This window comes from Sinohyriopsis cumingii, unplaced genomic scaffold (assembly GCF_028554795.1).
Source record: "Sinohyriopsis cumingii isolate HCF-2022 unplaced genomic scaffold, ASM2855479v2 utg001542l, whole genome shotgun sequence".
Lineage (NCBI taxonomy): Eukaryota > Metazoa > Mollusca > Bivalvia > Unionida > Unionidae > Sinohyriopsis > Sinohyriopsis cumingii.
Genome location: NW_028316015.1, coordinates 910,931 through 928,054, shown reverse-complemented (window position 1 = coordinate 928,054; position 17,124 = coordinate 910,931). Strand labels below are relative to the sequence as shown.

General features: G+C 34.5%; 1 protein-coding gene and 1 long non-coding RNA gene across 3 annotated transcripts in view; one reads left to right on the top strand and one right to left on the bottom strand.

Annotated features, from left to right (window-relative positions):
- The window catches only part of LOC149771972 (pre-mRNA-splicing factor RBM22-like), a 76,196-nt gene extending 62,951 nt beyond the window's left edge, over nt 1-13,245 (top strand). Inside the window, exons 6-9 of the mRNA XM_089948012.1 lie at nt 2,610-2,810; nt 4,937-5,190; nt 8,878-9,072; nt 12,674-13,245. Coding sequence (XP_089804138.1) covers nt 2,610-2,810; nt 4,937-5,190; nt 8,878-9,072; nt 12,674-12,819 — 796 coding nt within the window. The 3' untranslated portion in view covers nt 12,820-13,245. The remainder of the gene's footprint in view (nt 1-2,609; nt 2,811-4,936; nt 5,191-8,877; nt 9,073-12,673) is intronic.
- LOC149771971 (uncharacterized) overlaps nt 1-17,124 on the bottom strand; it is a 65,223-nt gene that overhangs the window by 37,956 nt on the left and 10,143 nt on the right. For both annotated transcript variants that reach the window (XR_016418081.1, XR_016418080.1), the window contains exon 2: nt 6,799-6,951. This is a non-coding gene — a long non-coding RNA (uncharacterized LOC149771971). The remainder of the gene's footprint in view (nt 1-6,798; nt 6,952-17,124) is intronic.

Genomic DNA, 17,124 nt, shown 5'->3' with positions numbered 1-17,124 from the left:
ATCACTGTGCGAGCTGTAATTGTATAATGTTGTGGCAGTATTCGAGTCCAAGACAATTTACCGTAGACAGAAAAGATAATAGTCGCGGTCATACACGACAAAATGTGATGCTGACCTGTCTTGAGTGTAATCGACATAGGGGTGCTAGCTAGTTAAGTCATCTGGGCAGTAATTGTGTGTCCTTGGGAATTACTTGCAATTGTTCACATGTGAATCCACGTTGAGGGGCAGTTTAATCCAGCCTGTAGATTGCTGGCCTACCAGTAGATCTAGTTATGTTAGATATCTTGTGTGTGGTGATGCTCCAGATAGGATCAGTCGCTCTTTTTTTACCACCTTCGAGTTCACCTGGTTCATATAAATATCTCACAGTGACATTGCCCAGTATTGGTTGCACTGAAAAATCACGTCGCTGTGGTATATTTTTTTTGGTAATTGCGTTAATAGGTTTCATGTTGGTTGTTTGAGTTATTTCATTATTTAGTGCAGTTATCATGCTTGGTAATCTTGCAACCCATTCACGTGATCTCTTGTCCTGAATGAACTACGCGTATTGATATCCAAATAACCACTCAGCAAGTGTTCGATTAAATCACTCAACAATTGCCTGATCACGGTGAATCTCAGTATGCCCTTGTCAAATGGTGACATTATGTTGCTTCATCAGCGATGATACTGCACCCTGAAATTCTCTGCCAGGATCAACTTGTAATAGATTTGGCCATCGCAGAGGTCCTCATTGATAAATTTGTTCAAACGCAGAAGCAACCTCAGATGCTGTTTTAGTTGTTAACGGTTCTGCATCTTTGTATTTACTTGCAACATCAACTACAGTTAGCACGTATTTATATGTTCGACGACGAATGGTATCATGTGGTAGAAATAATATATCAGCCTGATGAACTTCATTAGGAACACTAACATTAAAATGTGCAAAATTAATTTTTCTAGGACGCGGTAGATAAATTTGCCATATTGCCTGTTTGGATAACCAATCTGCTGCAGTATCATGTGTGACTTTTGCTGCACTGGCAAGTTTACTAATTGCTGCGCTACCCCGCCAGTATCCTCTTGGGGAATAATAAATTGACTCCATTATAATTAATTACCAGCGCCTAGCGCTAATTTACCTTTCATCGCAGACTTTATTAACCAACTGGCTAACCTTTCTTTGAGAGATTTATCAGTAATAGAATTTAGCACGTGAATTAATTTCACATCCGCGAGATGCCTATCTTGTAGATTTTTACTTTTATAAGCCACATCATGCACATGACACGCTTTATCGATAGCATTTATTGGTTCTTCTCCGGGTTTTGGTCGATCTTGGTCATCAAGTCTAATATCAAGTCGGGTTCCAGAACCACAGTAATTATATCCTGGGAGATGTTTTTCTCCTGGGTATTTAGCCCACGGAGCCCCTGGTAATTTTCCTAACTTGGAGGCAATATCACCTCCTTTTTGTTTTTACTTGTTTTACTTGGCGCTGGTTTTGACTTTGGTTTTGGCGCCGACTTTGGTTTTGACGCTGACTTGTCACCGGGAATAAATTTAAAATTTTTTGTACCACATCGCTCACACTTGCCCGAAACCGTGGCTCTATTATTTTTTGTTGTAATGGTGGTTAGATCACTTGTTGGCGTGCGCGCCCTGCATTTCACACAATATAAATCCATATTTATTTTATATTATTCTAATGGAAATCACTGACTTTTCTGCAACAAGGAAACGAGAACCAGTTAAGCATCATGCAGTGCTACCAAATTCTGTTCGTATGAATATAATTGGGCCATCTGGGAGTGGTAAGACGCAGTTGTTACTTAATTTAATAATGAAGTGGGACAAGTTGTATTTGGTAGCACCTTCAGTTGATGATCAGCGATGTTACGATGCAAAATCATTAAATGAGAACGGGGATGATGTTGTTGAATTTATCACCGATATTAATGTAGCACCATCTGTAGAAGATATTGATGGATTTATTAATAATTTAGTTGTTTACAATGATGTGATGTTGGATAAACAATCAAATCCCGCCAGGATATTTTCATGCAGCAGACACAAAAACATATATAATTTATGTAACTCAGTGATACACACAAATACCGAAAGTGATCAGGGATAACTGTAATATTCTTGCAGTGTTTAACGGAGTTGATACACATTACGAAATATTCATCAGACTTGGTGCAGTGGTGATATGGATCATAATCAGTTTAAACATTTCTTCGGTCGTGCTCAGACAACCCCCCACGGGTTTGTGACAGTAAATTTACACGACCTGCGAACACAGTATCGAGTCGGGTTAGATACGATTTTTGAATAAATTGGTTTTCGAAAAGGGACGCAGAAAGCAGCAGAGAGGGCAATGACAACAAAACACAGCAACGACGGCAACAATTGTGTTTACAACAAAGTGTCATCGCGGTTTTTTAAAGGGTTTATTTTGGCATTTGGAACCTTCTAAAAGTTGTCGGATTCGCCCTCCCTGCTGCTTGGGCTGGATTTGCAAGACAGTAGTAGCATTCCTAAGTAAGTATTATCAAATAAAACACTGTATGTTATTTAAGTTTTACTGTATGATATATTTTTTATTTTACTTATGGCAGGCATGAAAAGCCTACTGATCCAGATGACCCATTAGCGGACCAAAACATCAAGGATCGATATTACGGAACTGAAGACCCTGTGGCTGATAAATTGTTGAGCCGCTACTCCACTATGCCAAAACTAGAGGCACCAGAAGATAAAACAATTTCCACACTCTATGTTGGCAATTTGGGAGACAAAATAGGTGAAAAGGAATTGAGGTAAGTTCAGTGTTTTTGTTTAGTGAGTTAGAAATTTATCATACACTGCACATTATAAAGGAAAGTACAATATAACACATAATTGACATCATTGAAATTTAGGAAGAGGAGTTAATTCTTTTTCCTGCCTACAAATTTAAAACAGAATCATGACTTGTATGCACTTTTAAATTATCAGAATTATTTTATTCACACCATGTGATCTGCTTCTTTTATTGCTGTTCATATGTGATTCAATTTGCCATTGTATTAAAGCCATGTTGGTTACATCGATCTCTGTTGTGATCTGCTTTCTTTTATTCATATTCAGGTGTGAAATTACTTTACCAGTATGTTAAAGGCATGTGGGATACACCTGTAGCAAAGTGTTTACACTACATATTGATACTTCATTTGTATAATTTAATTGCTGTCTAACATTCTTAGTGATGTTCAAATTTAAAAAGGCAAATTCATCTTTAAAGTAGCTGCTTTGTTGATATACTCTTCCTATTGACAAAGGAAAGTTTAACATTATTTTGTATTCGTAATGCTACATACTGCCTTAACTTCTTTTCAACCATTGTTTTATTTAGAACAAAATATAAATAGTTACCCAATCTCAAGTGTAAATTTAGGATCAAAAATTCCCATCTTCTGATACAAATTGTTCTAACCCATATTTAATCTTGTAGATGATGCAGATTTACTAGGAGTCTTATGGTTTGCTGTTACAGATGAACCAAGCTTTCTTTAAAATAAAGCCAGTGGTGATTCACTGTGAACCAACAATGCCTAATGCAGTTGCTGCCATGGCATATAGACATTGCTAGGCCAGTATTTGAACTATACCATCTAAACACCTGGTGAATGAGTGTGAATTTCCTGGCTGAATTACAGTATTATAACTGGGCCAAGTGTTGATTGTTCACTCCCTTTTTAAGATTTAGCTATTGAGAACTAGTCAGAAAAATCCTGTTGCACATTTGTATCACTGACCATGAGACAAGCAAGTTTCATGTATGGCCAGAAATGTGGACAGAAAAATCAAAAGAGTTTGGTGCAGAATTACAGACATAAGAACAAACGTGTCCCATGTATAGGCAAAATACAAATTGAGGTCTGGTTCCTGCTGATGAACAATGCTTCTTTAATGGGGAATTTTCTATCCCATACAAAAGTATATCATTGTTTTTTGTCAATCTTTAACACACACACACATGCACACACAGATGTCAGATGTCTTAGGTACTTTGCTCATATGTTAATATGTATAGAAGAATGGGGGGCCCCGAGTGGCTGAGTGGTCTAAAGCGCTCACTGTTCCGGATCACTGCCATCTCACCTCTGGCTGCGTGGGTTCGAGTCCAAGACTCGGCTAACGTGGGGACGTGGGAAAGCCTTCCAGACGCTTCTCGTGGGTCGGTGGTTCTTCCCTGGATTTGCCAGGGTTCTTCCTCCACCAGTTATACTGGCCACCACGTATAGCCTATCTTGTGCTGAAAAATGGCGTTAAACCCTAGAACAACAACAACTAGAATAGAAGAATGGCCTTGGGCTTCTCAAGAACATTTATATAGAATTAGGAGAGACCTGTACATGCGCTGGTAGATATATAGTTGTGCAAGTTAGTAATTATCATTGCTTCTCAAATAAAATTCCACAGAAATCAAGATTTTCATCATAACTGTAGCCTTCACCATGTGATCTGGATATAGAATAACATTGAATATATAAAAAGTGAATTATTATAAGATCATTCATTTGGTGCTTTGCTGGAGAATTGGGACAAAATATTTTCTGTAACAAGCACTTAATTTGATTGATCTATGTTCATGCCATTATCAAATTTTTATTGTATTGAAATATTATTCATTTCAGAGATCATTTCTGCTGTACTGAAATATTAGTCATTTCAGAGATCATTTCTGCCAGTTTGGTGAGATACACTCTGTAGTCTGATTTGTATTGTATTTTTAAATTTTATACATTTCAGAGATCATTTCTACCCATTTGGTGAGATATGATCTGTAACCAAATTTATATTGTATTTTTAAATTTACATTTCAGAGATCATTTCCACCAGTTTGGTGAGATACAATCTCTAATCAAATTTATATTGTATTTTTAAATATCATACATTTCAGAGATCATTTCTATCAGTTTGGTGAGATACGATCTGTAAATGTGGTCAGTAAACAGCAGTGTGCCTTCATTCAGTTCACTACAAGACAAACAGCTGAGCTAGCAGCAGAAAAATCTTTTAATAAATTGATCATTGCTGGACGTCGGCTGAACATCAAGTGGGGTCGCCCTCAAGCTCAGCAACAGACCCCAGCACACAAAGCTGAGGGAGATGAAAAGGAACCTCAACTAGAACCTGTTCCAGGTCTCCCAGGAGGTAGTTTGGGCATTATGGCTATTTACAATTCTTTTCAGCACATTTAAATAATTTTGGTTTTAAATTTCTTAACTTTAAGATATTTGCAAGACAGCTCATAACTTATTGTTATCTTTTGTGAAAAACTCCTGTAATTTTTCTAAAGATTAAGTATTGTAGCTTTAATTTCTACCATTTACTTCAAGCGTGAATGACTGAGAATTTCTACCATTTACTTAAAGCGTGAATGACTGAGAATTTCTACCATTGACTTCAAGCGTGAATGACTGAGAATTTCTACCATTTACTTTAAGCATGAATGACTGAGAATTTCTGAGGTATTATTAAACAGGTCTTAATCCAAGCAGCACATGTTGATTGGCAGCTTTCTTAGAGCTAGCAGTATAGATGACCATATGCAATGAATCCTTGTAAAAAATAATGTATACCTGTGATGATAAGACCAGGGGGCCAGCCTGGTATATAAAGTATATTTGTTGTTGTACAGATGAACTTATGTGATGGTCCTGCATCAGTTGTCAGATGACAGTTTTCTTTTATTGCTTAAATTTTTCTGAAGAAAATTATCAAACTTGACACAGTTTCATCCTGAAGTCTAGTTTGTCCTAAAATGAAAGTGGTGTCCCTCAGACACCCCAGTATGGCTGCTACATTGCCCATTTTTAAAATCTTATCGCTGCTTCTCTTGAATAGATGATCCTATCAACATGGGGTTTTAACATAAAGATTTCATATGAAATATTGATAGTTCTAAATCAAAATAGTGCTGAGACCACCTCCAAGACTGTCATGCCAATTGTCTTAAAAATCTTGTTATAGCTACTCCTTCTGAATGGGCGGTCTTATCAGAATTGGATTTCTGCTTATAAAGGACTTTTTACAATATGTAATGGTCCTAAATAAATAGGGTGCTGATCTGATCTCCAACATGGCCAAAATGTTGACCAGCTTGAATATCTAGGATGGTTGTATCAACAAAGGGCTTTCACTGAAAACTTTCTCATGATATTTATTGGTCTTGAATGAAAATAGTGTCAGTCCAATTTCCAACCTCTTGAAACTCTTATTATCACTGCTGTGAAATGGATAGTTGAATTAATATGTCTTTTTTGTTCAAAGACTTCTTATGAGATCTAGTTAGTCTTAAGTCACAATAGTGCCTGTTGGACCTCCAACAAAGCTGCCACAGTGGCTATCTTGAAAATTTTGTTATCACTACTTGTGAGTAGATGGTCATATCAGCATTGGTTTTTTACTAATAGCATACTTTCCAGCCATTCTTGTATTTTATATAAATCTGTTTAAAGTGTTATATTTTTTCCTTATTTTTTCCTTGGTAAATCTTATCAGATCCCTATAATATGACTATATTTTTCGGAGAAAAGTATATTCCAATATTAGAAATATTTGCTGATTGCATATTGAGGTACTTAAAAATGTTATTAAGTTGATGATATTGGATCATCACCGTCTCTGACTTTTTTCCCTATAAAACACTATTTATATTCTAGAAGAAATACTGTGTAGAACTGTGTAATTATTAAAAATATGGCTGAGATACAGTTTGAAAAATGTCTTCCATGTGAGTGTTTTTTGGCCAGTATATACCTCTTGTTGGTTTAAATTTTTTTTTATATGGCCAAAAGTCCCAAACTTGCAAAGGATTGTTGTCAGGCTTGGACATTAGAATCGGTAAATATTGTCCTTCCAACTCTCTGCAACTCCACTTTTCCTTTATCCTTTTGGCAAGGGCAAGGTACACTGTAATTTGAAAATAAGTTTTTATATGCTTATAAGTCCCAAACTCTTAGAACAGTGGCTGTCATACTTGGACTGTAAAATCAGTAAAGCATTCACCTCTTTATTAAATTGTTGATGTTTTTCTGTATGTATATAAAAGCGGTTGCTATCATTTGGCAAGATGAGACACATTCTTAAAGAAAAGAATCGCCTTATGATTAAATCGCTCTTAGTATGAAAAAATGTTCAAAGTTTCTATAATTTTTTAATATTCATTTCAGTAGTTGATCTGTACCCTTTCATCTTACTTTAGGTTTGAAAGATGTCAGCTCATTAAAAAGCTGATTAGTGTTGATCTTACAAATATTGAACTGTGAACAATAAAAGCCAGTAAGTTTTTTTGTGTGTAAATACATTGTGTACAATTTTTGCTCAAAGGAAGGAAAATATTCTCATCTGAACTTATAATCAATTAATTTTAGTAATTGCAGATCATCATTGTTAATCTTGCTACTGAAGGTTGTTATGATTATGGGGCAATTATATATTTAAAAAACACTATAACCCCCGCAGAAAAAAACGAGAAACTGCATGTGGCTTTGTGGTGTTGACAATCGTCATACAGTCAGTTGACCATTGAATTCTATTCTGAATTTCCTGTAAAAATTAACCCGATGTTCATCAGCAATTATTCTTGCACTAGTCATTCAAACAAATAGGAGTCAAAGTGTTAATAAGTATTTGCAACAGACAACAGTACAAAAATGTGAGAAGCTTAATGTCCTGGGCAAGTTTAAGTCCATAGTTAAACAAATGTAATTAGCATTGAGATTTAGTGTTCACAAGTCAAGGAAACAATGTGCTGGTCTAAAAAAGATTCTTAACTGAATGTATAAATTAATTTATTTACCTACCATTTCATGGGAAACATTAGATTATTGATGCCTGCTCAGTCATATCATAAATAGCCACTGAAACAAGTTTATGGACCAAATTGTTATTGTTATTTTCTGGCTTAAATCATTCACATTTACATAGCAAACTGTCATTCCAGTGTCAACACTGGTTGGAACAAAACCATTTACATTATAGGGGTGGAGAGCTTGACTAATATAATCAAACATTCTACTCCCTACTTCTCTGCAATGAAGCAAAGTCATAGTTATAAAACATATGTTTAAATGAGGATCAGGTTCTTTATTATTGTCCTGTCCTATAGAGAATGACTCAACATTTTTTTAACGAACATGCTCTGAACACACACAGTTGAATGTTTACTCCCAAACTGGGTTCAGGCAGATTACATGTATACACACCAGTCAATTTCTTGTCTCAAGAGCATTACTAGCTCAATACCTTTGACCTTTTTCAGCTGAAGTACATGTACTATTCAAGTCTAAATACAGGTTTCTTTTTAGAAACTCTGAGTGTCTGAATTTTGGATTTTATTGCTGGTAACAGATCAGACCCATTGAATTTGTCCAGCAAGTATTAATGTTGCAGAAAAAAATTAACTCAGTTTAATACATTTGATGTGTGAATGTATTAACAAGAAATTAAATGGATTTGAATAGACCTAGCAAATATTTTTTATATATATTAAACAAGTAACAACTGTTTTGAATACTTGTTTAATATGGAACAAGTTGATTTTTAATATGCATAGATTTAAGACAGTAACAGTCCAATGAAGCACATATATTTTTGCACCTGATATTATTACCCCACCATTTTCTTTGGTGCATGCATCACTTTCTTAAGCTAACTAACTTGGTTGGTTATAGCATGGTTCAGTACATAACACAGTCATGTTTTATGGACCTGAACCATGATGTCAAAGCAAGGTCACTATAATTTTCATGTTGATCTTCCTTACTCTCAGCAAAGAAAATACTCTTTAAATTTCTGACATAAAGGATTAGCTTGAAGACATTTCTCTGCTTGCAGCTCTACCAGAGCCACCCAAAGAATTAGCCAACAATTTCTTCAATTTGGGTAATGCTGGACCCCAAGTGCCCATGCCCCCTATTCCCCCAAGTGGAATGCCACCCAGAGGTTTGCTGCCTAGAGGACCTCCAGGGCCTTTCCGTGGACCACCTCCCATGATGCCGATTGGTTTCCTTCGAGGTCCACCACCACCAGGTTTGTAAATATAACGGTCACTTACTCATTTTTTTATACTTTTAGTGGATTATAAAACGCTATGTCTTTTGGGGTATATTTGTCAGTGAACTCCTATCTGTACAAATATTTATTTTCTGGTTTATCTTTTTGAACTTCCTTCTATAAAGAAACTACTTTTCTGGTATGTCTGTCTGTTAACTTCTTCTGTATATGCAATTATTACATTTGTCTGCCAAAAAAGGTAGAGGCAATTGACTTAACATCGAAAGTATGACTATCTACAAGATATAACCCATTACAGGTGTATTTGAGTGAAAGCTATTTGTACAAACACGGATTGGCAGCGGAAAATTGCTTATTTATCAGTCAATTCAAGTTGTGTGCTCTCCTTGTCTCAGTCATGTAAGAACAGTGTTCAAATTTGAATAACTTAATTTTGATTGGATGTGGTGCCACCACATCTAAAGAAATTCACAGACCCAAAGCACATAAATATCTGCTTGATATACCAATGTTATGTATATTTAATTTAAATGTTTGCTTGTTAGTTTTAAATTATTTTTTTTATTTCATTACATGCTATGAAACATTGTAACATTGTATGCTGGACTTGAACTTGTCAAAAATTTAGTTAATTTCTGCTTGACCTGATTGACTTTTTAACAAAAAAATTTTATTTCATTTATGTCAACAACTAATACATAGCTCAATTATTCTCTGTGTGTATGAGCTTAATTTCAGCATTATTAGTCAGGTAAACAAGAAGGAGTAAATGTTTATTTGGGTCGGGTTTTCTAAATTTCTTCAGTGAGTTTTGCAGGTTACTGTGTTGTGTTACATATATCTGATTTAATTCATATTTATTTTAATTTAATTGTTTGTCAGTTTTAAATTTTTTATTCTATTATATGCTATTATAATGTAAATTTATTCACTAGAGATAATACTTTTTCAGAAAATTGTTTGACCTTGACTGTTAGTTTATAAACACCAGGTCTTGATCTAAATTCTGACCTTGTTTCAGAACGTGTAGCTACCTTCGTAAACAAGTTCTATTTTATTTTAAAATGATTGGTTGTTTCCATGGTCATGATGGGACTACATGGTAAACAATTTTTTTATTTTTTTATTTCTTGGAGTAGAATGATTGGTTGTCATCAGGGTCATTTTTGGTGTACGTGACATAAACATAATCACGTGACCCCCTTTCGATTTTGCAATTCCAGTTTTTTCATTACGCGCATTTGTTAGTTGTAATAGAGATGCTTTGAGAGAGATTTCTCAGTTTTGGGGTTTTTACACTGATGTCAAGTTATTTTGTTGTAGCCAGATTTAGTTCTAATTTACTTCAGATCAGTTTGATTTCAGAAGGATTAATTCTTTTTTTCTCTGGAAATATTTTGGATTCCCAACACCGGAGTGCCATTATTTTATTTCTACAAGGAACTGGAGATAAGCGCAGTCCTGACTACAGCATACGTCATCGTCATCCATCTTGGATTTTCCATCAGGATTCAAACCTGAAATTATTAGAACATTTATTACTAGGACTTTTGCAATTTAATTCATGGATTATTCTTAGATTATTTTTAGATTTGATTTCTTGAAACCGTATGTTCTTCTCCTTTTTTCATTTTTACAGAATTTTTCCAGGGAAATAAATTATTTGTTAAATTTTAAAAAGCTTGTTGTTTTCACTCTTTCTGTGTTACTGTTTATTCGAGCCTAAACACGTAACAGTTGTAAGTAAACATGGCTCATTAGATCATTCTAGAAGGTTATTTTCCATTAGGTAATGTTTTGTTTTTTTAGAAAATGCTAATTGTGACCTGAGGTCAAGTTGAAAACTATATAATCTTGTAATTGTGATCTAGCACCTTCAAGTTGTATTATGTTGTGACCAGTTTGGGCTAAATTTTATTTTCTTCAAATTATTGAATTCAAGTTATTATTTTCTCAGGAAATCCAAAAGTGCTCTGATAAAATTCTTGGATAAAGACATTTACTTGAATTTATACTGAATTCTAACCTGGAATTATATTATTGTGAGTCAACAAAGGACTGTTGACACATCAGCATTCCATAAATTATAACCTTCACTTTTGTTTTTCTTCAGCACTTTTACTGAATTTTATTCAGGACTTTAAATTACAAGGACTTGTATCTGATCTAACTCTTGGATATAATTCGCAATACCTTAAGTTCTTATTTCTCATTTTCACTTTGTATTCTAGGGAAATAATTTATTTGTTAAATTTTACAAAGCTTGTTGTCTTTCACTCTTTTCTGTTACTTATTTTAAGAGAATAGACTCATAACACCAAGGTGTAGATAGAATTATATTGGAACCTTGTGCTAGCGAAGATGGGTACATCTGTCTGTGAACATCATTCTTGACAAATATTCCTCTTCTAGTATATCTCCTCTCTGTACAGATATTACTTTTCAGATATTTCCATCAGTGAACAAGCAAAAGAGTCGTTATGCCACTTAACAAATTTGAGATATGTGGAAAGTTTTGTCTAGCCAGTATTTTATATGCTATTAAAAACTGTAACACGAAGTCTTTTGCCAGAAAGTACACTCCAAAAGTTAAAATGTCTTAATGGTTGCTCATACAATTGAGATATATGTAAAAAAATGTGCTCAATGAATGACAGATGCCACTGAAGTAATAAAAAAGGAAAGGTTTTTAAAATTATCAGTCTAATTTTTACTATAAAAGATTGTCTTAAAATGTCAGGAAAAATGGCTAAAATTCACTATGTTGAAATATAAGTATTAACAGTTTATAAACTTTATATATATGCATACACACACATACAATATGTGAAACTTGCCAAAAAATCGCCAGCAAGCCCACAGGACCAGTAACCTTAGCATGCTACTGGTTCTGTCCATAGCCAAAGTCAAAATGAATTCGAACTCAGGTAGACGTGAAAATAACAATAAAGAGAAAGTAAAAAATATGATGTTTTTATAAATTTATTAAATTTTATTAAAAAGAGTATGACTTGGCAACTATTTATTAACCAAGACAGTGACTATCCAGCTGATCCATATCAATATATAGAAGCTTGACATAAGAATTTGATGACCAGTTTGAATTCTAGTCAGAATGGGAACAATGATCCTTGTCCCTTGACTTGTCATCATTGACAGCATCAAAACAAGACCTTGCCCTCCAAAGTTAATGCTATGGTATCCAAATTAAAGCCACCCATAAAAGTTGGTCTGTGGATAAATGAGTTCCAATAGTGAGTTGCTAGAACCTGATCAAATGCATCAACATCATCAAAATGCAGCTGAACAGTTAACATTATCTTGGTTTCTGTTTGCATCCTATTTCTGTATACTGCCTTCATTTGCTTCATAGGAGATGAACCTCTCCCACACATTGCACTAGTCAGGTAGAAACAGGATTAAACCTATCAAACTTTGAAGCATCCAAATAATTCCACACTTTGATATTGGGAATGGGAAATAGCATGTTTCTTTATTCATCACATAGATGCAGAACAGTTTTTAAGCTGGAGTTGCACACATCTATTGTAAACAGTTTATATACAAGTTATTTCCCTTCTCATCCAGATCTTATATGTATTTTCTTTCTTCACAGGAATGAGAATGCCACCCCCTCCCCCTGGCATGGTTCCCTTGAGACCGCCTCCTGGTGTTCCACCCAGAGGATCAGCCCCTGTCCCTGTGGTACACTATCCTTCACAAGACCCAGCCAGAATGGGAGCTATTACAACAGGGACCTAATTCAATCATAGAATCTAGTGATGAAAAGAGATTGATTATAGTTGTCTACCTTGACAATGTCATTTACAAGGATAAGAGATCAACAATCCACTGATTTTTGCATTTAATATGTAGAGAAGCGGTTTTTAAACCATAATGCGCAAATATATGGATCAGTGTATGTGAGGAAATCAGTATTCTGTGTACATGATGATTTCTGTACATTATTAAATCTCTAGTTTATCATTTTGATGTGTAAACACCATCTGTTAAGATTGTCAAGGGAAATGCTGATAACAGAAAATCATTTAGAAACTATTATGCATAAATTATGGAATTCAGTTACCATAGAGCTGAAATGATACCAAATTTTTCATTCAGTTATTCAATCAATGTATTCCAATAGGATTTGAATATTCATTGATATTAATAAAGGTTTCAGGATGATCCTCTTTTCTTTTTTTGCCCTGATATTTTATTGCATGTTATTTTCCCTGTTTATCTTCAAACTTGGCACAAACATAAGTGCTGAGAAGAGGCAGCAAAGGATTACCAGTTTAAATACTGGAACAGTCTCAAACATAGTTTAAATACTGGAACAGACTCAAACATTGCACTTGGAAGCACTTTGCTCACAATCAAAATAACACAGATAATATTATTTTTATTAAATTTGGATACTTTGATTGCAGTTCTTCAGAATATGTGATTCCAATATATGCCTGATATGTCCGACAAAACTGACATTTTGACCTACTATAAAATGCCCAAATCATACATTCGGATTATCTGCTAAGCAATAAGAAACTAATATCCAGATATAATATCAAATATAATTGTTCTAAGGGATCACTTTACAATAGTATGAACGTCTGAGAGAGTGACAGGTGTAAGATGAAGTTATTTATGTTTGCAGCATGCACAATTGAGAAAATGTTGGCATACGTTTATGTTACTTTCATGTACTATAATGGCTGAAATTGCTTTGGATATTGTACTTGTGGAAATTATACATAATCTAAGCACACAGCTAACCAAAATGACTGCTCCCATGTGCTCAGAAAATCAGCTTGAATTAGTTTAAAGTACCCTATCTACAGCAGTTATTAAAATAGGGAAAGCAAATTTTCCCACACTAGATAATATGCACTTCTGAAAATGTAATGATTGAATTACCAAACGTATTAAAAAGTATTTTAAAAAAACGTCATTGGCTCTTTTTTTACAATTTACCTCTGAAGTACAGGAAGTAAAAATGACCAAGTGGTGCTAACAGTTTTTTGATAGATGCACATCTGAAGTAAGGCCAAGCTGTATGCTCTAAAACCCATATTACATCCATCAATCACACACCAAAATAAAGGGAATTCAAAATTCTTTGAACTGTATTGAAGATATATAAGGTCTTTTTTTAAAAAGCCAGTATAACCAGTAAGAAAATGGGAGAAAGTCTTTTTCTTTATAAATCTAACCATATGAAAAATATAAAACTTGAGGGCCATCTAAAAAGCCCAAATACGACTGTTGCATCATCTTGTATGTGAGATGTGCATTGCAAACCCTGTGGCTTCGATATACAGTATAATACCAGGGCCAGGTTACTAATTTACTATTTACTGGGAACTAGTTAATGCCTTGACCAAATTTGAGAGTAGACCATTTGATTTCATTAGTAAAGAGTGATTCCCAACAAACAGTGGAGTCATTGTCAAGATTGGCATCAGAAACTAAAATTGAAATTATCCCAGCACAAATTAAAATAAATGATAATAACTATAGCTTTGTACTAATACTTAGGAAAAACCTACAGTAGCAAGCTTTATGGTTACAGCAAATTTGCGGCTGCTTCATTTTAAATGATTCTGTTCCAAAGTCCTGTCAACTGGCACATGGACGTGTATTATGAAACCAACATTTGCATTACAAAATTTTAAGAAAATAAAGAAAACTTAAGATAATTGAGGAAATATTGGTCAGATAATCACATCAGACTAACAGAAAGTGATGTGTACAAAAAGTAATTTAATTTTTTTATTCAAAAATTATTAAAAATATAATAATGTTCTTGGCATCTTCTGAAAGCATATCTATTTTTTGTTATTATGTTAGGGCAACTCTTTACCATGTAAGAAACAAAAGGAAGAAAAACAATATTACTATAATAGGAACATTTTACATTTGATTTTAAATGGCCCGCCAGAGCTCAAGCAGCTAAATAGTCGTTGCTTTTTAGTTTTCTGCTGCAGCCCTCGGCTTCAAGAAAAACATTTTTCAGTGGGCCATGGTGTCAAAAAGGTTGGACAGAACTGTGTTAGATTATTCAGCAAAATCACTAAAAGCATCTGTTCATGTTTTAGTTTATAAGTGTTGCTGAGTCATCTTGTATTTCCTGTTGTATGATGTAAAAAAAGGTTAAATATAATGAGGCATATTGTTGCATCAAAAGCTATATTTCAGAAAACTTAAAACTGGGCACTTAATATTTTGTGTCAGTCTTGTTTATTTATATTCTTAAATAGCTACTCACTGATTTAGTATATCAGCAATTAATCTAGAAAGGGTGAACATGATTAGAAATTAGTGTCTGTCTCTTGCAGCTGAACAGAACAAGCCACAACTCTGGGCAGGCATGGTTATCTTGGATTAGGTAAAAATGAGGGCACAGCCAAGTTACTCAGTTTGATTGAACATTTGTCACACATGGAGTATCTCAACATTGCCAGGGTGTTATTTGCCTAGTACTTTATCAGACCTACACTAGAGTAGGTTACTGGTGGCTCAGAATGAGATAGGAAGTACTGCATACTCTGTTATAAGTTGAGTCCAATTGCAGACTGCACACACACCCAGATCTGTTAGATGTGGATATGTTGTTAGGAGTAATTAGTAGAATAAACATTATGGGATTGTAGACTACGTGTAAGATACAATTACCTCAGAAATTTTAAAGCTTGACAGTAAGCATATCATGACATATTTTTATCAAGAAACAACCTAGTTTAAATTGCAGTCAAGACATGTTAGAATGACCTTGGCAAGTCATCACAACAAGCAAATTTAAGAGGTCTGGGACTCTTAATTACAAACATTTGCATCCAAATTGGTTGGCAGTGGGATAATATAAAAAGTTGTGTAATAAATTAGTCAATAGCAGAGGCATTTACTTAGCAGCAGTGGTGCAGAGGGCCATTTGGCTGTTAGGCAGATATCAAGTTGATTGATGGATTTTCGTTGATGGGTTAACAAGAAACTTTGTCAACATTATTATCACCTGAAGATGAGAATACAAAAAGTCACTTTACCCACAACTGTCATAAGATTTATCACCCTTTTTAACATGCTGAATAAAGAAAAAACAGAATCTTGTTCATATAACCTTCCATTTGTTTGTACCTCCCTGCTGATTTAAAAAATAAAAAGTATCATGCATATAAAAAATGCACAAAACTTGGTCATTTCACTCACCAATTTATAATGTCTTAGGGCTGTTCCAGTAAAATATATATACCCCCAGGGACGGCACTTCAAAAAAACTTCTGTAGGAGGTTGTGTTTCAAACTATTTTGATTCTGACAGTGTAAGGTTGGTTAGGAAAATCACTTCTGTTGTGGGTTGTGTTAACAAAATGAGAAATCGCTGGTGGGGTTGTCAGAAAAAAAAACGAATACATATTTAAAATCGCATCTAACCCCTTCCTAGCGGTCTAACGTGAATAAAACATTGGGTCAGAAAATTATGCCAGTACACGCGAGTGCACGTAATTTGTATGAATTCACGTACTTTTAAAGCAGTGATATGCATTCAGCAAATTACGTCACCGTCGCGGTTATAAAAAAAATGTGCTTTGCGCAGTATGCAATTTTTTATTAAACTTTTAACTTTAAAAGTGCATTTCACGACATAATTCGCGCTGCCGCTTCTGGAATTAGGTCACAATTAATACTTCCAGTTCAGTACCCATGAATGTAGTTCTAGTCTATTTTTAGAACATTTTTTCCTCTCTCATTTTGGTGGTGATAGAAGAGTTTTATTTAGGCATTTTTGGTAGGGATTTAAAGGTAACTGTTTATTCTTGATAATATGAGCTCAGGGTGTTGTTGTCTGTGTGTATTTCGGCAACAGTGCACAGTGAGTAATAAGGCCTTGGTGATGATCCGGAAGTGAAATCTGTGTTCTGTTTACATGCTGCTATGTTGACAGTCCAGCATCTCAAAAAAGAGCAGGTCAACATTTGACAAGAACTTCACTGTGAAGTCATCTTTGAAGGTATTTTAGATTAACATGATTTGCATTGATTGTCACACAGTGGAAAGGTCAGTACTGAGA